General features: G+C 45.3%; 2 protein-coding genes and 1 long non-coding RNA gene across 4 annotated transcripts in view; 1 reads left to right on the top strand and 2 right to left on the bottom strand.

The window, feature by feature from the left end:
- The first annotated feature begins 183 nt into the window (after positions 1 to 183).
- LOC133527405 (SAGA-associated factor 29) lies at positions 184 to 17,781 on the top strand. 2 transcript variants are annotated; one of them, XM_061864404.1, is made up of 8 exons: positions 184 to 248; positions 458 to 566; positions 3,112 to 3,258; positions 3,580 to 3,705; positions 5,560 to 5,784; positions 9,723 to 9,884; positions 10,948 to 11,043; positions 15,339 to 17,781. In XM_061864404.1, the coding sequence occupies exons 2-8, from the start codon at positions 528 to 530 to the stop codon at positions 15,429 to 15,431; spliced, it is 888 nt and encodes a 295-aa protein (XP_061720388.1). In that variant the 5' UTR covers positions 184 to 248; positions 458 to 527; the 3' UTR covers positions 15,432 to 17,781. The 2 variants fall into 2 exon arrangements, with proteins under 2 accessions (XP_061720388.1, XP_061720387.1); XM_061864403.1 differs by having other exon boundaries at positions 244 to 382.
- On the bottom strand, positions 2,764 to 5,550 carry LOC133527414 (uncharacterized). The gene is made up of 2 exons (XR_009800883.1): positions 4,108 to 5,550; positions 2,764 to 4,034 (listed from the first exon to the last, which is right to left on the bottom strand). It is a non-coding gene; the product is annotated as an uncharacterized LOC133527414 (long non-coding RNA).
- Positions 17,774 to 22,641, bottom strand: part of LOC133527412 (retinoblastoma-like protein 1) — a 38,710-nt gene continuing 33,842 nt past the window's right edge. Inside the window, exons 18-19 of the mRNA XM_061864415.1 lie at positions 21,727 to 21,886; positions 17,774 to 19,220 (exon numbers count right to left, since the gene is read on the bottom strand). Coding sequence (XP_061720399.1) covers positions 21,728 to 21,886 — 159 coding nt within the window. The 3' untranslated portion in view covers positions 17,774 to 19,220; position 21,727. The remainder of the gene's footprint in view (positions 19,221 to 21,726; positions 21,887 to 22,641) is intronic.

A 22,641-nucleotide genomic window follows, 5' to 3' on the forward strand; every position in this document is an offset into this window, starting at 1 on the left:
AACAATACTTAATAATTTTTGAACTTAATACAGTTAAAATTTAAAAACAAAATGTATACTTCTTATTTGCCCATTCTGTATTACGCACTTTGTAGCACGGTTAAAACTATTCCCTGAATAGACTGAGTGAATGAACCTTAATATCATTCATTAAATGTCAGCTATCAGCAAATTTGTGACATTTGTCAACCAAATCGAGCTTCTACTCTACTTCTACCTTGGTATATACTTGGTATGAATAACCGTAGGTATGATAATGATATGATTCGTATCGTATTGATTGTAAAGGAGTGAATAATACTAGCGGTTTGTTTGTAAATAATATACTTACAAAGTAATTCTAATGGTTATCAATTTGACTTGGCGTGAAATTGCTATTCTGGTAGTATTTCTGTCGTATTCTATATTTCAGTTTATCAGTATTTAGTAATTTTACTAACGTTACTGTCGTCTTCAGGTATTCGTGTGCTGTACTTGGCTGCACGTTGGATATTTAAGCTGGAAATTGTCTACAAAGTTGTCCAGCAATGCCGTTAACCGCTGATGTTGCGGCACAACAAGTGCAGGTGACCATTGCTTATTCATTTTAGGCCCCTTCCCCACTTGGCGGTGTGGTATCGGTATGCAGAAACGTTTGCGCCGTCGCGAGATAATGCGAGGATATACTTTAGCGTGTTATATGAATTCTTGACGACCGGTCTGGCCTCGTGGGTAGTGACCCTGCCTATAAAGCGGATGGTCCCGGGTTCAAATCCTGGTAAGAGCATTTATTCGTGTGATGAGCATGGATATTTGTTCCTGGGTCATGGGTGTTTTCTATGTATTTAAGTATTTATAAATATTTATATATTATATATATCGTTGTCTAAGTACCCTCAACACACTATTATTATTGAGCTTAGTGTGGACTTACTCAATTTGTGTAATTAATGTCCTATAATATTTATTAGAAAAAAAAAATTGCGATTGCGCAAAAGAAGAAGAAAGTATTGGGTACATCCCTAAATTAGCAAAAATATTTATTGCAGACTTTTTATTGTGGCACAACAACTCTCACAAGGTGATGCAAAATTTCAGGCGATGTACAAGATGCCAAAACAAACTTATCGTGAGCTACTGTGCCGTATTGCACCCATGACTATGGCTGTTTCCGCCGCCATTTTCCATATAATCACACGCAGTGACCGTTCGGCATCCAAGCTTTTACTGGCTGTCCGCTCCGCGAACCAGTATACCGCACGCTCACCGCTCCGCGCCCGCGCCGCCCGCATCAATCAGGAAGCACCTATTCAAATATAGGTACTCTGTAACGAATCGGTAATAAAAAACCAAGCACACTTTACTGCACCAATACCGCACCGCCAGGTGCGGAAGGCGCCTTACTAAATTATTTTTAATATACAATCTTAATACTGCTGATGCTACTTAGTGATGTGATACGACTTTACAAACTTTGAACTGTATAATACAGGACACTGTGTGACATAGGCTCATCAGCTAAATAGCTGCTCGCCTATAATTATATAATAATAATAATAATAATAAGCCCCCAGGGCAGCTTGTGGCGAGCTGAATGGGAAGTGACGTCCCTTGGGTCCCATACCCCCGAGAGTCGGCCAGGTCCCTCTCTCCGGCTTGCCTTGATTGGCCGGCTGGAGTGAACACTGAGCAGGGGCCGCAGGATTCTCACCTCTGGCTTGCCTTTACCGGCCGTCCAGAGTGGGGTGTCAGAGCTATATGCTCGCAGGGTGGAAGTGAAATTTGCATAAGACGCGAGTTGGCACAGTGGCTGCTTACAGCCACTGGGTAGAAAGCGGCGCACACCTCTCCACACCCTGAGCCGCTCACGCAATGTTGTCCCCTTGTCGCTCCGTGCGAGCGGCCGTTTTCGGGGACCCATATTGTGAGTTGGCAAGTCACCACCTGCCCATTTTGTCGTGTTTTTAAAAACATATGATCAGGGCAGGTGCCATAGTATTCTCCATAGTCTCGGTTACCAGTCCACTTGCAACTCAACCCAATAGCCCGGTTTATTTTGGTACCCTTTTTTTTACAATAGTCCTACACTAACCGGGGCTTGTCCTTGGGTGCACTGCTATAGTGTGAACAGGGATAATCGTCGGTTGGTGTCACATTACATTTAGAGTAAATTGTCTTATTACAAGGGGCCTCTACGTGTTGGCTTCGGCCCCACGCACGCCTTCCAAATGTCCGGGACCCCATGGTCCTGAGAATTTGTAAAAGACAGACAATAATAATAATAATAATACAAGTTTTTTGAACAATGTACTCTTCTTCTTCCTAGTGTTGCCCCAGCATATTGCCAGGGCTTATGGGAGCCTGGGGTTCGCTTGACAACTAATCCCAAGATTTGTTGTAGGCACTAGGTTTTACGAAAGTGACTGCCATCTGACCTTCCAACCCAGAGGGTAAAACTAGGCCTTGTTGGGGTTAGTCCAGTTTCCTCACGATGTTTTCCTTCACCGAAAAGCGACTAGTAAATATCAAATGATATTTTGTATATAAGTTCCGAAAAACTCATTGGTATGAGCCAGGGTTTGAACCGGCGACTTTCGGATTGAAAGTCACACGCTCTTACCTGTGCTAGGCCAATACAAATTATTTATTGTTTGAATGCGAGTGGTTATAAATGGTGGTAGGGTTAGTATTTTGTTACATCACAATCAGCCAGAATTTGACGTACAATACTTGGACTCTCAATATACATGTCATTAAAACCAATTAAGAATAAAAGTATAACAATGTCAGAATAAAAAAAATATTTAATTATAAAAAAAAAGTCAATAATAATTATAAAAAGAATAATAATAATAATAGGTAAATTTCAGGCATATAGAAAAGCAGCAAACACAATGTTTTCGTAATAATTCATAATATTAAAATGTCAATAACACTCAATAGTAATAAAATGGAATAACATTTTGTTTAAGCATTGGTGGATACAAAGTGTTCATTGACTGTGTAGAACATTTTTTGTAAACACCACTTAAATAATTTGCTTTTAAATCCTTGACAATCCAGGGATTTCAGGTCATTTGGCAACAATATACCCATTAGAATACTAATATAACTCTCACAATTTGTTATTAGGAGCGACTTAGAGCATTGCATAGGCTCATATATGAAATTGAGGCTGAAAGGGGCCGCAATGAACAATGCATAGAGTCCATATTAAAGGCAGAAAAAGCAGCTGAGTCCCCACCATCAAATGAGGATTCTTCCGGATCATCCCAACAGGTAAACCCACCATAGAACTCATTCAGTAAGTGGCCAGTGGCTTTTGCAGCCTGCTGTATGTATGTGTTTTTATTTATTTATATCAGTTTGCGTATAAATGCAGGAGCATATGCTCAGAAGTGATTTGTTAGTAAATAACAAGGTTAAAATTTAGTGCCAACTTGAAGCTTTCTGTCTACATTTCAAAATGGCAGGCCTAGTCTTACACTACCAACTCTAAAGATATATTATTTATAACAAAAAAATTATTGTGACAATGTTCGGAATTATTATACATTATTTCTCATAAAGACCTTATTTGAGAATGACATTATTTTATAGCAAATGCAACTGAAAAGCTTGTACAAAGCGGGACTTGCAGCAGCCGAACAAGAGGAAAGGGTGCTCCGCGCGGCTCTCAATCGGATATACGAAATTCGAAGTATTAAGAATGAGAGGCGCATACAGGTATTATTTATAGTGTATGGGCCACGACTGCTGGAAAAAACGCGCCGTCTTATCCAAAGAGTCCAAAATGCCTGTATCCGCTTTTGTTGTTCAATCCCGCCGAGAAGACATATTACGCCTTACTTAAACAAAGCGTCCATATTAAATATGTCCTCTCGTAGACATCTACATCTTGCGAATCTTCTATTCGGCGTGTTGAATAACGAAAGGCCCGGATATTTGTACTCCAAAATACGTATTTCCTCTTTCCATAAACGAAGTCTTTTGGAAGCGCATCCCCACAAAACCGTTGCTTTCACAGGCTGTTTTCGGTATCTCGCAACCAGGTGCTGGAACAATATTCCTCCACTTATTCGTCATATGAAAACCAAGCAATCTTTCAAATTTCATATAATAAAATACCTTTTGGAGAAGCAAACTTTGGGAGTCTCTCATGGTTACCTGGTTGCTGATTACCGAATTTAGTCTTCACTAATACTATTATTTTATTTGGTCTTAGTAATTTATAATGTATAAAAAATAATTTTCTTCTTATAATTACACTTGACACTACGTATTATTACTTAAGCATGCTAATCACACTGACACTTCAATGTCATAACTATGTAAGTACACACTTTCAATGATAATTATGTCACTAGTTTTATAAACAAGGTATTTCGGTAAGTACTAACTTTGAATATTGCATATTTTACACTGTATCTTGGTTGACGTGATCTGGTCCTGGCAGAATATCAGTGCCTCTCCCATAGGGTGAAACGTAATACTGAGCCAGAACCCTTTTGTTTTGCTGCGACGCACACAACATTTCCTATATGTATGGAACAGCATTATTTCAATGTATTTTTTTTCTTTCTACTTCTATTTTGTATAAATGTGTATTTCTCTCGTATGATTTTGTATTATCTGTTTTTTTGTCATTTTATTAATTGTATTTCCTGTGTGTATTGTGGCAAACAAATAAACGGATTATCTATCTATCTATCTATTTACAATTTTTTCGGCAATTTCAAACTTATTATGTAAGAAATATTTTTTTAACACAAAACACGCAACCACCTTCTAGGCTCTCAATAGTATCAAAGATTCTGTTATTTCTCGTTAAAAAAAAATACAAAAAAGGGGGTTAACCATGGATAAAGATAACTCTGGATCTGACTTGAGGAGTGTGAGGGAAATGACCGAATGGGATGGTCTTGTGAAACTTTCAGTAGGAGTAGCAGAGAAAGCATTATTATTGTTTGTCCTTGTCATAGTCTCACTTTTCCTTTCTGCTTCCTTCCAAAAATACCTAAGTGATGTAGACGTTTTTTGGGGGGTTTTACAATGAACGCGACCAAATTACGTATGTTGTTATTGGTATGTTATCGCGGGATTGTATGTTCTATCCCTCAAGGCCGCACGCGTATGGCACATATATAGAAAATATACTCTTTCATGGTGTCAAATGTTGTCTTCCAGTATTTTGGGCTTTGTCAAATTCAGGGTTGAAATTGTAATATGAAATGGGCTACTCATTACATTGCCTTCTTAAGAGGCTCCCTGAGACTTTCGATTTGGGAATAAGTTTTCTCGTGTTTTTATGGCTTATCTTAATAACATCTATCACATCTTCAAACATTTTCGCGATATGCAAACTCAAACTTTGGCAATTTTATGAATGTTACCTTGAAGTTAACATTTTGTAAAAAAAAACCATGTAGGTAGTAAGGTTAGTAATACAGTAACACTGTTTCATAAAATGTTAAAGATGCGCGGAGATATTGATGTCATTTTGCTTAGGTTACATAAAATAGACTCGAAAACATCACTTTCGGCACCGTCGGACCGTATTGAAAATGGAATTGTTGTCAGGCACGGCACGCCGGCAACAAGGAAACAATCGGGTGCGGGGCGCTCATGAAGATGCTGCTGTCGGCCGCGGCCACGTTGCCGCTGCACGTGGGGCGCGGCGGCGAGCGCGCGCCGGCGCTGTGCGGCGCCGTGCCCGCCGACCCCGGCCACGTGGCGCGCGCCGGCGACGCCGTGGCCGCGCTGGTGCGCGTCTCCGACAAGGAGGAGAACTGGATCCTGGCTGAGGTTGGTTAACACCATCCTAATATCCCTTACTTTTTCCTCTAGGTTTATTTGGATGGATGAGACCTGCTAGTCTTTTTGGAAGCTACCGCCGCTAGAATACTGGCGGTCTTCACTCTCAACAGCCTCAACATTTTTTTACTAGTTCTACCAGTGGAACTCTAGCACCTGGCCTCCTCCTGATCTTAGGGCTTCCCCCATTACATTCTACAAGAAGCCTTGGACTTGGAAACGCTTGGTTGTTATGTACATAAACATATCATTTCACAAAAAACTGTTTACAGCTATAGTCACAATCAGACCGGAACATGGTCAGGAAAAAATGTGCTTGTAAAATGAGGTCTGAACAGTGCCGGATTAAGAAATTTTGATGCCCTAAGCATTTCTAGATCTTGGTGCCCCCTCTGCCTAGGCTCATCCAGATTACATTGACAACATTGATTTTTTTTGGTAAACTAAGTGACGTTCATGGTCGCATTACTGCTGCAATTTGTATTTTCAATCCATTACTTATTTTATCAAGGAAATTGACAGTGCTGCAGCAGTAACGTTGCAACAGTAATGCTGGTGCAGTCGCCATCCTAATGTCACTTTTATCAAAGCAGGCGTGAACTAAATGATTGAAATTACCTATATCTATGATTGTGTACTTGCCTTTCCGGCTAACTATGTGATTAAAACCTGCTTTAATCACTTAAAAAATAAACCCTAGAAGTAACATGACCAAAAGTAACCCGAAAGTTACATAAGGACTGAGGCCCAGAGGCAATTGTAAATTCGTATGTGCGACGGGGAGACAACACGTCGAACGTGGTTCGCGGTTAACCCTCAGTTGTTTCTACCGTGGCGGGCAATCGTGCGAGGGCGAAGGCCGAACTGCAGGATAACAGTGCTTGGAATTGAACCAATGCTGGCAATAGTCAAAAAACGAATCCAACGGCCATGCTCATAAGGTTGAAGATCCGGAATGCCCACTTGGCGCTTCCGAGCAAGACCTAAAGGCGGAGTTGCGAGAGAGCTGGATTTTGTGACTGAAAAAATACCCAGTGTAAGCGAGGACTAAGGTCGAGCTTCACACAGGGATGAAAAGAGAGCTTTTCTGAGAAGCGCATTCATGTGAGGCCAAAGGTCAAGCTTCAGCAGGGCCGAGCTCTGGCAAGAATCTATGGCCAAGTGTCTTACAAAACTAAGTCGAAAGATGAGCTCTTCATAAGGCTGAAAGCGCGGTTCGATCGGCGCTTTTACTTATGAGGCTAAAGGCCGCGCTTCAAGAAAGCAGAACTTGGAATTGACAAATTGTGTGAATGAGGCCGAATGCCGAGGTCCTCATAAGGTTAGACGCCCGGAGAGTCTGATGGCGGCGCGCTAGAAAAAAAACCAATGGCGAATTGTAAACAAGGCATAATGCCCAGCCGCGAGAGACGAAAGCCTGGATTTGGACACATAGCCAAAATGTGAGGCGTAAGGCTAACTTTTGCATAAAGTAAAAAGCCGGGTATGAATAAGACCTAACGAAATCGAACCAATGTGATCATGGCTCTCCTGCTGCTCGGCATTTGGCCTCGCTCAAAAGGGCACTTGATTAGAGTTAGTTGCAGCCGATGAAATAGGCGTTTCGAACCGAAGATTTCCTTTGGCAGGATTGGCCCCTAGGAGTTAGGACCCAAGGGTTGATTTAGTTAAGAAGTGGAGCCACCAAGTTTTGTAGTGTACATTTTTAGAGGAGGGGGTGGGCTCTCAACTTTATCTTGATATCTACATCAGTTAAGCTACTAGGCTGTGTTTGGTATCGTTTTCGTATAAATCGGGAATGCCGAACTCATTTACGAGTATGGTATCACATTGACACCATTCCGAAGTGGAAACATGTAAAATTTTCATTTTTTTTTAATATTCCTCTTCACGCTTCAACCGCTGAACCAATTTAGTTGAAATTTGGTATAGAGATAATTAGTTTAGTCCCAAGAAAGGACAGGATAGTTTTAATCTAATAAATCATCGCTAAGGATGTGTAAAGGAGGGTGGAATTAATAACCGTTGCACCTATTTGAATGAAATTTGGTATGATCTTAAGAAACACAAATGGGTGGAAAAACAATTAAAAACTTATAAATAAAAAATTTGTCCCAGATCGAGACCGCTTGGCAGGGTGCCCAGAAGGCTGGCTGCATTGCCCCTCTGGATAGCAATGCTTATCCGCTGGGCGAAGTACAGGCCAGCCCTCTGGTCACCCGAAGCCTCTATAAGGCGTTTTGCTAACTCCTTATAGAGGCGGCGCGCGCTAGGCCCCCACGGCCCTAGGGTTTCAACCCCAAACGCCGCAAATATGTAACTACTGCCGAGGTTGACATACTTGCGACGCTTGAGGCTTTCGGCCGAGGATGCAGCCGCACCAGCGTCAACTTTGGTGCCTGGAATATGGGACGGTGCCAGGGTATCTACGCATGTAGCATCCCAGACAAGGGGCCGTCCCATACTCCAAGGCACCAACGTCATTCCATCAGGCCTCTTGCCATCATCCCTGACCAGGCCGTTTGGCTCGAGGAGCGCCGGGACCTTGGCACTAACAAAGGCCCTACGGATGACGTCATTGATGCTGGCGTGCCGAGGTATCCTCCCAGCACTTCGGCTGCAAGAGAGGCCGTGGTGGCCTAGGTTGTCTACCATGACGCCGCATTGGCATCGGTGAGGCATGTTTGTTGATGCTCCTATTCTAAGGCAAGTGGCCAACCGGAAAGTTGAGTTGTCCAGCAAAGTTCCTATTGTTGGTGATGGAAGTGCCTGCAACCACAGACCCGACTCCGACTCCGCTGTCGCAATGAGACGAGCTCGATCTGTTGGACTTAGTGCCGTCTCTAGGAGGCTGTTCCTTGTTAGACGACAGAGAGGCTCGTCCCACTGCCTTTGCGAGCATGGGTTGACAGGTGGGTCTGTGTTGGGGCATGTTAGTGACCATACGTTCTTGGCCTCGGAACAGTGCGCAGCCTCCAGGACCCCAAGGGAAGGGGCTAAAATTTTCCCGATAAGGTTTTGAGCACCGTGTACCGAAGCCAAGAAAGCAGGTAGCGCCAATGAAAATGATACCAAACGTAACTTAGAACCTAAACTTAAACAGTTATTGACCTCCGACTGACCGACTTCGCCGAAGCTGAAATAAACCTGAATCTAAAATCTGGGTGGCATCACTTTTTAATTACATCTTAGGAAAACAAAGATTAATTCTGCTAAAGGAAACCTTTGGTTCAAATAAAACCGTATGTTTTTGGTTTTCGACCTTCGTGGGGCCCCGAACCTGGACTTTAGCCTTTGATTCCGTCATCAGTTTTTTTATAATAAAACTTTGACAATTAGTTCGCACGATCGCGGCTCTGCAGCTTGGCCGTGTGCAATACGTCGCAAACCAATCTGGTGTGCAAGAGCTCGGGCAGCATGAGTGGCGAATTCCGATCCTCGAAAATCTGTTAAGACTTCGGTGCGAAGCCGAAGGCCGAGTTGCATGAGAGCGAAATTCGGACACAACATAATTATAAATTAAGACAAAAGTAGATCTACTATTTAATTCGACACTCCGAGAAGGCTGAAGAACAAGCTCCACGTAGGGTTGAAGACAAGTAGCTTTCTAAAACTGAGCTCTATGTAAGGCCCTTTGGCCTAAAGGCTGCCAGATTTGCAGAATGCTGGAAATCAAAAATCAACCACGAACCAATGGGTAAAGTATGAGGAAAAAAACAGCATATTGCAAGCCTGATGGAATGGGCCTCCTCGTAGGGGCAAAGGCCTGCGTTGGAGACTACCCGTTTTTTTTGCCAACGATTTTGGTGCCCCCCTAGACGTGGTGCCCTAAGCAAGTGCTTATTTTGCTTAATGGTTAATCCGGCACTGGGTCTGAAAATAATTAATATAGACGATGATTCTACTGAACTACTTTTTTACTTAAACAGGTAGTAAGCTGGCTGCCGGCGCAAGGCAAGTACGAGGTGGACGACATCGACGAGGAGCAGAAGAACCGGCACGTGCTGAGCAAGCGGCGCGTCGTGCCACTACCCCTGATGCGGGCCGACCCGCGCACCGATGAACATGCCCTGTTTCCCAAGGGCGCCGTGGTTAGTTGTACTAGTTATTGTAGAGAAGCAGTACCGGCACGTGCTTAGTAAGCGGCGCATCGTCCCGCTGCCGCTCACGTGCGCCCATTTGCGCATCGGCGAGCACGCGATGTCCCCCAAGGGCGCCGTAGTTAATTATATTAAGAGTTATTGTAGAGGAGCAGAACCGGCACGTGCTTAGTAAGCGGCGCATCGTCCCGCTGCCGCTCATGTGCGCCCATTTGCGCATCGGCGAGCACGCGATGTTCCCCAAGGGCGCCGTAGTTAATTATATTAAGAGTTATTGTAGAGGAGCAGAACCGGCACGTGCTGAGCTAGCGGCGCGTCGTCCCGCTGCCGTGCATGGGCGCTGATTTGCGCAGCGACGAGAACGCGCTGCTCCCCAAGGGCGCCCTGGTTAGTTCCATTATTATTAGCCGAGATAGTCGGTTTTCTATCTATTCATGTTTATATTCGCATGCCCGAGTCACTTGCGTGATATCTAAAGGAACAGACTAGAATGTAGAATGAATATGGAAGAATACAGCACACATGAAGGTGATCTGTATTTTGTATAGATTCATTTCGCTTATCATGGGGTTGGAAACCTTTTGAATAGATTAATCAGTTTTGGGAACTGCACGTACAAGCACGATGGTTATGCTCCCCAAGGGCGCCGTTGGTCAGTGTCATTATTCGCATCTCTTCCTAAAACTTTCTTTCGTAAAAAAAAACTTCCCAAATCTATTAACAAAAAACCGGACAAGTGCGAGTCGGACTCGCCCACCGGGGGTTCCGTACTTTTTAGTATTTGTTGTTATAGCGGCAACAGAAATACAACATCTGTGAAAATTTCAACTGTCTAGCTATCACGGTTCATGAGATACAGCCTGGTGACAGATGGACGGACGGAGGGATAGCGGAGTCTTAGTAATAGGGTCCCGTTTTACCCTTTGGGTACGGATCCCTAATGAAGCGTATCTTACCCGTGAATTAAAACGGATTTACACCATATTTGGCAATATCGGATGATTGGAACACACGACAAAAATAATTTAATTGCTTACATTCTTTGCCCGCTCAGGTGATGGCGCTGTACCCGCAGACGACGTGTTTCTACCGCGCCGTCGTCAACCGCCTGCCCGCCTCCGCCGCCGACCCCTACGAGGTCTTGTTTGAAGTAAGCAATTTTTTTCCAATTTTTCCTAGTACGGTCACGTCTGAAAATATCGATACGAAAAAAGTGCCAAAAAAATATGTATACACGACTTTATTGCCCATATATTATGGTAGTGTTTACATATTTTGGCACTTTTTTCGTATCGATATTTTCAGACGTGAATGTACTTAAATGAGATTAGGTTATTTAAATATTGAACAATACCCTCTTTTACGGACAGTGGACCCCAATTGTCCTTTGAATATTTTTTTGAGTTATTTTTAGGGTTCCGTAATCAATCTTTGAAATATCCATGTTTCTTTGTGTATGCGTCAGCGGCTAAGCTTATCTACGCATCATTAATTACTAGAAATCTGTACACACTCCAATTTGCCTACAGTAAAATAAGCCGACTATTTGGTTAGGTAGTTTTGTATATATATATTTATAACTAGTTACATTTATTGGGAAACATACAGCACGTAATAAAACAAAATGGTAAAAACTAATCTAAATTAAAATATATCTAAATAAGGCCCCCGCGGCATTGTGCCAAAGATGCTGGCAGCATTCCCTCGCTGAATGGCAATACTTATGCGCTGCGAGAAAAAGCTGCCAGCTCTCTGGTCACCGGTAGAATCTATGAGCCTTTTACTCATTTCCTTAAATAGTATCTTGGCGCTTGGACACACACATGCAGCCACTGGCCGGATTCTAGTTCTGCAGCTGCGAGGAGCCGCGCGCGTGTAGGACCAACTAAGCTGGAAAGTGGTTTATCAAAGTTAATTTTGCACAACGTGTCGTCCCAGCAACGTTAAATGTTTAATTTTGAAGGTAAATTTTGACCCGGACAAGCCGTCAGCCAGGCGTTTCTGGCCTCCGTCAAGCACGCCGTCTCGTAGTTTAAAGTGCAGGCCTTTAATATTTTTCCTACGAGGGAGGACGTGCCATGGACGGAAGATAGAAACGCTGGTAAAGCAACACTAGAAATTTTGCGCGTACCCAGGCCGCCGAATCTGATGGGCAGGGACACCTGGTTCCAAGAATGCTCGCTAAGTTGTATATTTAGAATGGATTCTAGGGAAGATCTAATAAGGTTGTCAATCGGTGTTAAGGAGTTTTGGTGTTTCCAAAATGGACAGCAGCGGAGCAAATAAGTAAATTTTGGTACAAAAAGGCAGAATTTTAAAATAGTCAGAGCGGAATGAGAATTGATGTCGAGCAAGCGATCGGCGCAGTTTTTGAATTTAGTAATCGCGTTTGTAATGATGCTGGGAATGCCTTCTTCGAAAATTGGTGACCCTAGGAGGTTTAGTGAGTCCTTGTTTACTACTTTTATATTAGGGGTGATGGCTCGAAATTTTGATACGATGTCGGGATTACAACGGTTTAAAAATAATTCGCACTTCTCGAAATTTTATTCCAGGCCAATTAGCATAAATTTGCTTTTTATTTCCGAAAGGTCTGCTAGTACAGTGTTAACATCGCCTCCTAGGGTACCATCATCTAAATACCAAACGTTAAATTTTGAATTTGGGTTTTGAACAATTGGATTGATAGCTAAACTGAAGATGGCTGGTCCGAGAGGGTCACCCTGCTGACAGCCAACTTCGGAGGAAAGTTCGTGGTTTTTGTATAGTAATTTTGATGGATTAGCATAGCAATTTAATAAATAGTTAAAAAGTTCTGGAGCGTGGTTGTTGACTTCTGTAAGCAGGGCGTCCCTATTAAGCGAGTTGAAGGCATTTTTGACATCAATTTTCAGCAGTACCTCACACTGGTCATTGATCAGGCAGGTGCGGAGGGCATGGACAGCGGCTTCGCACCCACCTTTAGTACCGAAACCTAGTTGTACCGGTTCGAATTGTTTTTGCAATTTTGAAAGTATGTGTCGGACGGAAATTTTGGAAGTTAAACGCCGAAATGTTGAACCAACAGCAATGGGCCTGATCCCCCCATCTTTTTTTGTGAGGGCTATAATATTTGCGCCATAAATAATGGGAATAAAGAGGGGGTTGACTTTTCCAGAAAGCATGAGGTTAATAAGTTTGGTAAGTGCGATAATGAGGCGTTTGCCTGTATCGCCGACGCAGTGTGAGGTCAAATCTTTTAGGTGTTGCGGAGATAATCCGTCGAGACCCGCTGCAGAACCTGTTTTGAATGAAAGAATTGCATTTATAGTGTCTTTATCCTGAACTTGAAGGCACACGTTGGGTTCTGTAGGCGGATCTTGGAAGTATGGTGTTGCTGGGGCGGACGGGTGTTTGTCACGTAGAGCCAAAAGGCTTTCAGTCGAGTCCACAGACAGAACGTCGGTTGAAAAAAGCAACCGTGCGGCTCCTTTCAGGTCACCATCGCTCACTTTTCCCTCTACAGTCTTTTTCAGAATGTTGCAAGACCGGTGAGAAGGATGGTTATTTTGATGATAAATTGGAGTCTGGAGATTAAGGGGGTGAGCACAGTTGTTTTTTATTTTTTGAGTAAGTGTTAGTCGGTTATTGTCTGAAGTAGCATGAAGAGTCGAAAATGAGAATGTAAGTAGGTTTTCCCACGAATCTAGGCTATTGCTTTCCACGCAGGTATTGATGACATCGGTTAGCCGGATTGCTACGGCGATTCTTGCACCTCGCGGAATTCTTTTAATTATAGGAATGTTGTTTTTAAGGTGGCTGAGGTGGAGATGGAAGTTGTACACGTTCTGCTGAGGTGTTGACGGGCTGGGTTGGAGTCCTAAGGCGGGTGGGCATGTAGCGATGTTGGACGGATTTATAGTTTTGTGGCATTTACCGATGTGAATATTCAGGCCGCGGGTTGTTGAAAATGATTTGTGGCACTGATTGCAAGGAACAGCTTGTGAAGACGTGCTGCCTGTAGCTGGTGTAGAGGTCGGCATCCACCCAGGCTTAAAACTAAGAAAGTGTAAAAACTAAAACTTACGCTAAAATAGGAGATAAACCATAAGAAAAACTATAAGATATCACACTGTTTACAAAAATAATAAAAACTGCGATGACAAATGTCAACACTGTCACTTATTGAGGGCGCAGCCCTCGGGCGCATCAAAGAGCATATAATCACTACGTGGGCGCATGTGGAACTTCTTTTTAGGGCTCCGTAGCCAAATGGCAAAAAACGGAACCCTTATAGATTCGTCATGTCCGTCTGTCTGTCCGATTATGTCACAGCCACTTTTTTCTTTGTAGGATGCTAGGTTATTTTCGGCCTTTGGGATCTACCGCAGATAATAAGACAGCTTTGCACGGTTCGACAAAGTATTCTTTTATAGGTTAGTGCCGTTAGTGGTTTGACATATGGAAAATATCTTGTAGAATATTTGTGAAAATATCCACTCAAATATATTTTTTGGAAGTGAGCAAGTATATTTAATGTTGTTAAATCGTTTGAGTACCGTTTTATAGTACTTAAAACAGTAATTAAAATAAATTTTGTGTCCGGAATTTTATTTTGACTTCCGTCGAAAATAAAATAGTTTTGTTGGTACAGTCAGCGTCGAATACTTTGTAGCAACCAAAGTAGCCAAATAGTTCGGTACACCATATATTTAGTATGGTGTACCGAACTATTTCGCCACTTTGACTGCTACAAAGTATTTGACGCTGACTGTACCTAAACTTTCTTAACAACAAGAACCCGCCCTAAATCGGGAGGGTTGGAAATATAGACGGGAGGGTCGACCTTCGCTTCGCATTGGGACACAAGAGGCTACTAAAAATAACTACAAAGTTGAAATGAATTATTTTTTACACATTTTTGTATAGATTCACCGCGTATATTTGTTTAAGTTTTTTTAAGTGCCCAGTCCAGTCAGTGCAGAGTCCAGTGCCCCATATATGGGTCACGGAGATACGACCAAGGACGCACTTAGATTCGTATAACTTCTACTGCATGATAGTATTGGGATAATTCTTATATAATAATAATAATATTTTTGGCTGGAGTTATTGTTCTGATTCGAGTGCGTGCTTGTTTTTTTCTTGGTCCTGAAGTAGTCAGCTGCAGAGATAGGTGAACCCCCACCCCCCCATCGCATAGAGACCGCTTGTATGCAAGGACGGCGGTCACCTCTTTCTCACTGTATCTCACGTTATTAGGTGTTATTCGATACGTCTTTCAAATACATTACAGTATGTGTTCAACCCATCAAGTTTGACTCGAGTTTAAGACAATTTATACATTATATATCGTTGTCTACGTACCCAAAATACAAGCCTTATTCGATGTGGGACTTAGTCAATTTGCGTAATGATGTCATATAATTTATCAAGTTATCGTGTTGTAATAATGGTCGGTCGCAGGACTCGTCGTACGCGGACGGGTACTCGCCGCCGGAGCGCGTGGCGCAGCGCTACGTGATCGCCATCAAGGAGGGCAAGGGCCGCGCCACCTGACCCGCGCCCGCCGCGCCCGGCGCCGCCGCCGCCGCGCCGCGCCCCGCCGGCGCCCTGCTGTAGCTGTAGCTACAGACACCGCATTATGAAGCGTTCCAGGTCACCACACATAGGTGCAGTTTTACTTGTGAAATGCTACGATTCAGCACTATAGACCGTGTCATTCACGACGACGCGTACCCTGGCTTGTAATGTCATGTTATTCAAATTTAGATTTGACAAATCTGCGCGTCATTGTGGCAGACACGAACCTACATTTTTACATTTAATTCTACACCATTTTACAAGCTTTTATTTAGTTTCACCTGTTCCGTTGTCTGTCTGCCGGTCTGTAATCAAATCTTGCAAATTAAATTTGATCCACTTCCCGGTTTCCGATTGAGCTGAAAATATACACATATATATATATATATACATATAGTTAGGTGACAATGCAATATTATGGTACCATCGAGCTGATCTGATGATTGAGACAAGAGGTGGATATGAACTTTGTGATAAAACAACGCAACCTAATTGTGTTTGGGGTTTTTAGAATTGGTTCGATGAGTATTAGTTGGCTGTAGAAAGAAAAGTACAGTCAGCGATAAAAGCTTGTACCAAAAATGAAATTTTTGCCAAAAACTTATTATACTATAATAACTCAAATACACACCTAAAATTTTTGTAAATATTTTTATTTAATTTACACGACTACTGGTCGTAATTATGAGCGCAACTGAAATAAGCGGTGGAGCTGCCGTACTTAATTTATCCGGAAGCGCTTATGTGTGGTGACCTCATTTATCTTATGTTGTTACTGCTAAGTTGAGGTGGTCTGTGTTACGTACATGACGTGTAATATGCGACGCGTCTCCAGCTTCCTTCGCAGTATATCCTAAGATTAATTACATTCAGATTAGTCGTGCTTCGTATTTGGCAGTTAATATAGATTGAGCTGTCCGGCTCCGTACATTATCCGGTAACTAGTAAACACCTCTACTACAATGAGTACACTTTGCTTAACGAATGCAGCATACAACGCAAGCGATATATTACGCAGAGCCGGAGACGTGCAACATACGGATTCAGTGTGTGTATTCCCCTTTGTCTCCGCCGGACACAAATAGGAATCGGTACATTCATATGAATTATACCCATTATCCTCGCCTCATCTATAGCAGCCGTCGCGTAAGGCGGGTACAAATAGGAATACGCTAGTGGCCTGTCCTTATGCCATACAAACAAATTTTGACGACCGACCTGGCCTAGTGGGTAGTGACCCTGCCTATGAAGCCGATGGTCCCGGGTTCAAATCATGGTAAGGGCATTTATTCGTGTGATGAGCATGGATATTTGTTCCTGAGTCATGGGTGATTCCTATGTATTTAAGCATTTATAAATATTTATATATTATATATATCGTTGTCTATGTACCCTCAACACAAGCCTTATTGAACTTAGTCAAATTTGTGTAATAATGTCCTATAATATTTATATAAAAAAAAACTTTCTATATCATTTCAATGATATTTTATATTACTAGATAGGTTATACTCATACATATAAGGAGCACAAAAAATACTTCTATACCTACGAAGAAATATTTATCATACTCATTAAACAAAAGCTTGTCTCTTTCTCTTTCGGTGTACACGAGCACGTGCACATTTCTCGCTTGCCTAGGTCCGACTAAAGGCAACTTGTACAGTCAGCGTCAATAAGCGCTTCAATTTTGAATGCAAATTGTGGGTTATATTATAATTGCATCAATCCCCGTTGCCGTCTTAATGTTATAAAAAAAAGGCTGCAAAAATATCTGACACGATCTTACTTGCAGAGCCATAAGCGCGTGTCGTAAGAGTCAGGATGGCAGTGTACCTAAATAATAATAAAAAAATTACCATATTTTTGTACCTAATTTGTATTATTTAAGAAAAATTTACCTCACGGTACATAAAGTTATCACCAAAAACAGTATACCCGCCATTCTGACCGTCAGACGTAGTATAAAAGAATAAGCTTGTAATTTGCAGTTTTAATAAATATTCCGCGGGATTGGCGGGATCTTGCTCAGCACAAGGAGGATTGGAAAGCGAGAGGCGAGGCCTTTCTCCAGTATTGGGTCACACAATTAAAAAAAAATCCCTATCAAGACCACCTTCGACTTGTTCTATATTGAATGAATAAGATTGTCAATAGGCAGGTCCACACAGAGCGGTCTTACGGGCGAGGAGAAGACGTTTTTTTTTCCTAGGTCAATAGTTGTCAAAATAGTTGATGTAAACAATGTCCATCGGCATTTAGTAGCAATACTGTAACTTAGATATTAAGGTATCTCATGGTATAATTAATAAAAGTCATTATTACATACACATCTTTTACTAATCCTAAATACATATTACTCTTCATACAATACATGATAAAATGGTTATGTCCAAAATATACACAATCATTTAATTTTGATTAAAGTTAAAACAAATTTGATTTTTAATGTTTACTCTGATTAACTTAATACTAAAAAATAATTAAATCAACATAGCGCCGAAATTACGATTCCATCCAGCGAGTGCATGATAGGTAGCAAATATTTTAAGAAAAATATACATTTGTTTAAAACTTGAGATACTTTTCATATTGGCAGATAACTCAACAAATAGACGTGTAAGTCGAACAAGAATTCGTAACATCCAAGTAGAAATTTTGTAAATGTGGAGAAAATTGTGTGTAAACTGGACACAGAAGTTACCCCTTAATCCATTTCCAGGCACAGTACGATTGCTCGAGCACATACGCGCCAATAGAATTTCAACCTTAGTAATCCTATTTAAGGTTCGAATTAGATTGGACTTTCGGGAAATGTGACTGGTTCAAATTGTCATCAAAGTTGATTAATTTGGAAATATATTTTGGAAAACCTTGTAGTTTGGTTCGGCCTGGAAAATAGTTAATTAAAGCGAAGAGTCAATATAAAAGTTTCCCATACAGGATACAAATATTCAACAAAGCTTTACCCATAAAATACTGATCCAACTAATTTTCGTTTCGCTTCACATATCTATTATTTTGATTGCCTCGTTAATTAGTCAAGTCACTACAAACTACTTTTTGTGTAATAAATTGTGATCGTCTTAAACAATATACAAAATAGCGACGCATATTGCAGTTTGTCAGTTATACCTAAAACATACAAGTACATAATAATAATAAAAAAACATTGTGAAGGCTATCGGAACAGTCGCCAGTAATTTAAGAATTGTAAATACATGGACTTACGTACTAATCTGATCTGACACAGCCATTTCCTCAATTCTTAACTTAAATCTTAGTTTACATTAGCAATGAGCAAGTTAAGATTATTTATGGCATATTTAAATCATAACCAACATAAATAGAGATGAGATCAATATGGTTCATGAGTGTCAGGTCAACGCTGCGACTGCCGACGTCTGACGAATGCCCTAGCACAACTGCGCAACTTTGGACCAGCCACAGAGTTCACAAATAAAAAGGATACACGGCTAAACCAAACGTCAATGCTTAAAATTGATTCATAGTTTGTTAAGTCAAATGTAATATTTTATAATTTACAAGCGAAGCCACTAAAGAGAGCCAGTTCGGTTTTTGGCTTGTATTCCAAATATAGACTTAATTATAAACAATAAGATGATCGCTAGTTTGTTATTCCAATAGAAATAAATCTGCCGCCTTCTGCGATTAAAATAAAATGGGTAGTCTTATTGCATTACCGAAGACTAAAGACAAAATTCATATTGTATGTCTGCAGTCCTCGCGGTCAGATGATGATACCTGAAAATGTAAAAGTGATCATGAGTACTACAATACTAACTGGCTTGGAAATGTTGGTTGTCGCGCTATTAAATACATAAAGTACCAAGGGGCAGGCTCACCTCACACGGCCTGGTGGTCGGACACGAGCCCCTGCAGCTAGCGGCCGGGGGAGGGGCAGGCTCACCTCACACGGCCTGGCGGTCGGACACGAGCCCCTGCAGCTAGCGGCCGGGGGAGGGGCAGGCTCACCTCACACGGCCTGGCGGTCGGACACGAGCCCCTGCAGCTAGCGGCCGGGGGTGGGGCAGGCTCACCTCACACGGCCTGGCGGTCGGACACGAGCCCCTGCGGCTAGCGGCCGGGGGAGGGGCAGGCTCACCTCACACGGCCTGGCGGTCGGACACGAGCCCCTGCGGCTAGCGGCCGGGGGAGGGGCAGGCTCACCTCACACGGCCTGGCGGTCGGACACGAGCCCCTGCAGCTAGCGGCCGGGGGAGGGGCAGGCTCACCTCACACGGCCTGGCGGTCGGACACGAGCCCCTGCAGCTAGCGGCCGGGGGTGGGGCAGGCTCACCTCACACGGCCTGGCGGTCGGACACGAGCCCCTGCAGCTTGCGGCCGGGGGAGGGGCAGGCTCACCTCACACGGCCTGGCGGTCGGACACGAGCCCCTGCAGCTAGCGGCCGGGGGAGGGGCAGGCTCACCTCACACGGCCTGGCGGTCGGACACGAGCCCCTGCAGCTAGCGGCCGGGGGAGGGGCAGGCTCACCTCACACGGCCTGGCGGTCGGACACGAGCCCCTGCAGCTAGCGGCCGGGGGAGGGGCAGGCTCACCTCACACGGCCTGGCGGTCGGACACGAGCCCCTGCAGCTAGCGGCCGGGGGAGGGGCAGGCTCACCTCACACGGCCTGGCGGTCGGACGCGAGCCCCTGCAGCTAGCGGCCGGGGGAGGGGCAGGCTCACCTCACACGGCCTGGCGGTCGGACACGAGCCCCTGCAGCTAGCGGCCGGGGGAGGGGCAGGCTCACCTCACACGGCCTGGCGGTCGGACACGAGCCCCTGCAGCTAGCGGCCGGGGGAGGGGCAGGCTCACCTCACACGGCCTGGCGGTCGGACACGAGCCCCTGCAGCTAGCGGCCGGGGGAGGGGCAGGCTCACCTCACACGGCCTGGCGGTCGGACACGAGCCCCTGCAGCTAGCGGCCGGGGGTGGGGCAGGCTCACCTCACACGGCCTGGCGGTCGGACACGAGCCCCTGCGGCTAGCGGCCGGGGGAGGGGCAGGCTCACCTCACACGGCCTGGCGGTCGGACACGAGCCCCTGCGGCTAGCGGCCGGGGGAGGGGCAGGCTCACCTCACACGGCCTGGCGGTCGGACACGAGCCCCTGCAGCTAGCGGCCGGGGGAGGGGCAGGCTCACCTCACACGGCCTGGCGGTCGGACACGAGCCCCTGCAGCTAGCGGCCGGGGGTGGGGCAGGCTCACCTCACACGGCCTGGCGGTCGGACACGAGCCCCTGCAGCTTGCGGCCGGGGGAGGGGCAGGCTCACCTCACACGGCCTGGCGGTCGGACACGAGCCCCTGCAGCTAGCGGCCGGGGGAGGGGCAGGCTCACCTCACACGGCCTGGCGGTCGGACACGAGCCCCTGCAGCTAGCGGCCGGGGGAGGGGCAGGCTCACCTCACACGGCCTGGCGGTCGGACACGAGCCCCTGCAGCTAGCGGCCGGGGGAGGGGCAGGCTCACCTCACACGGCCTGGCGGTCGGACACGAGCCCCTGCAGCTAGCGGCCGGGGGAGGGGCAGGCTCACCTCACACGGCCTGGCGGTCGGACACGAGCCCCTGCAGCTAGCGGCCGGGGGAGGGGCAGGCTCACCTCACACGGCCTGGCGGTCGGACACGAGCCCCTGCAGCTAGCGGCCGGGGGAGGGGCAGGCTCACCTCACACGGCCTGGCGGTCGGACACGAGCCCCTGCAGCTAGCGGCCGGGGGAGGGGCAGGCTCACCTCACACGGCCTGGCGGTCGGACGCGAGCCCCTGCAGCTAGCGGCCGGGGGAGGGGCAGGCTCACCTCACACGGCCTGGCGGTCGGACACGAGCCCCTGCAGCTAGCGGCCGGGGGAGGGGCAGGCTCACCTCACACGGCCTGGCGGTCGGACACGAGCCCCTGCAGCTAGCGGCCGGGGGAGGGGCAGGCTCACCTCACACGGCCTGGCGGTCGGACACGAGCCCCTGCAGCTAGCGGCCGGGGGAGGGGCAGGCTCACCTCACACGGCCTGGCGGTCGGACACGAGCCCCTGCAGCTAGCGGCCGGGGGAGGGGCAGGCTCACCTCACACGGCCTGGCGGTCGGACACGAGCCCCTGCAGCTAGCGGCCGGGGGAGGGGCAGGCTCACCTCACACGGCCTGGCGGTCGGACACGAGCCCCTGCAGCTAGCGGCCGGGGGAGGGGCAGGCTCACCTCACACGGCCTGGCGGTCGGACACGAGCCCCTGCAGCTAGCGGCCGGGGGAGGGGCAGGCTCACCTCACACGGCCTGGCGGTCGGACACGAGCCCCTGCAGCTTGCGCGCGACGCCAGGTGCAGCGAGCCCGAGCCGCGCGCGCTTCACCACGTCCTGCGCCGCGTCGCTCATGCGCTTGCCGCCCACCTCGCACGACACCATCGTGTTGATCGCGTGTAGGTCCTAAGTAAACGTCAAATTAATCAATGGTTAACCTATTTTTGGAGGTGTACAAATGTTTTGTCTCTTTATGTACAGTCAGCGTCAAATACTTTGTAGCAACCAAAGTAGCCAAATAACCATACTAAATATATGGTGTACCGAACTATTTGGCCACTTTGACTTCTACAAAGTATTTGACGCTGACTGTACACAGATATCATAAACCCTTTATGGGGCGCATAAAGATAAAACTGTTTTTTCTCGTTAGTATCGAGTAGTAATGATATCAAAATCGATTAATACTTATATAATGACATTTAAATTTCAAACAATTCTGAAAAACAAAGAGATTCGATTTAACCCCAATTTTATTCGTATGCGAAATTAAATGTCAATTGAAAAGCGTGATCGATATCATAGCGACATCGAACACACTCATCACATCACAGGCGTAACATTAATAAATACCTTATGTTACGGAACACATCATAGCAAACTTATAATATTATGTAGATAAAGCAGGGTATGTAATGTCTTTAGGCGTTAAAAACTAAAACACGAGTGTGGATTTATGAAACGAGCAAAGCTAGTTTTTTTTTATAAGATCACACGAGTCACGTTCAATATGTAGCAGTCCAATAAACTGGTATTAGCTGATTATTGTAAAGCTTGGCTGGTCAGTGCTACGTGTTGGTATTTATCAGTACCTTGGCGGGGCTGCGGCTGAAGCGGTAGGTGAGCTGGTTGAGGCTGGGCGGGGGCGAGGTGAGCGGCTT

The sequence above is a fragment of the Cydia pomonella genome, chromosome 18, assembly GCF_033807575.1.
Source record: "Cydia pomonella isolate Wapato2018A chromosome 18, ilCydPomo1, whole genome shotgun sequence".
Classification (NCBI taxonomy): domain Eukaryota; kingdom Metazoa; phylum Arthropoda; class Insecta; order Lepidoptera; family Tortricidae; genus Cydia; species Cydia pomonella.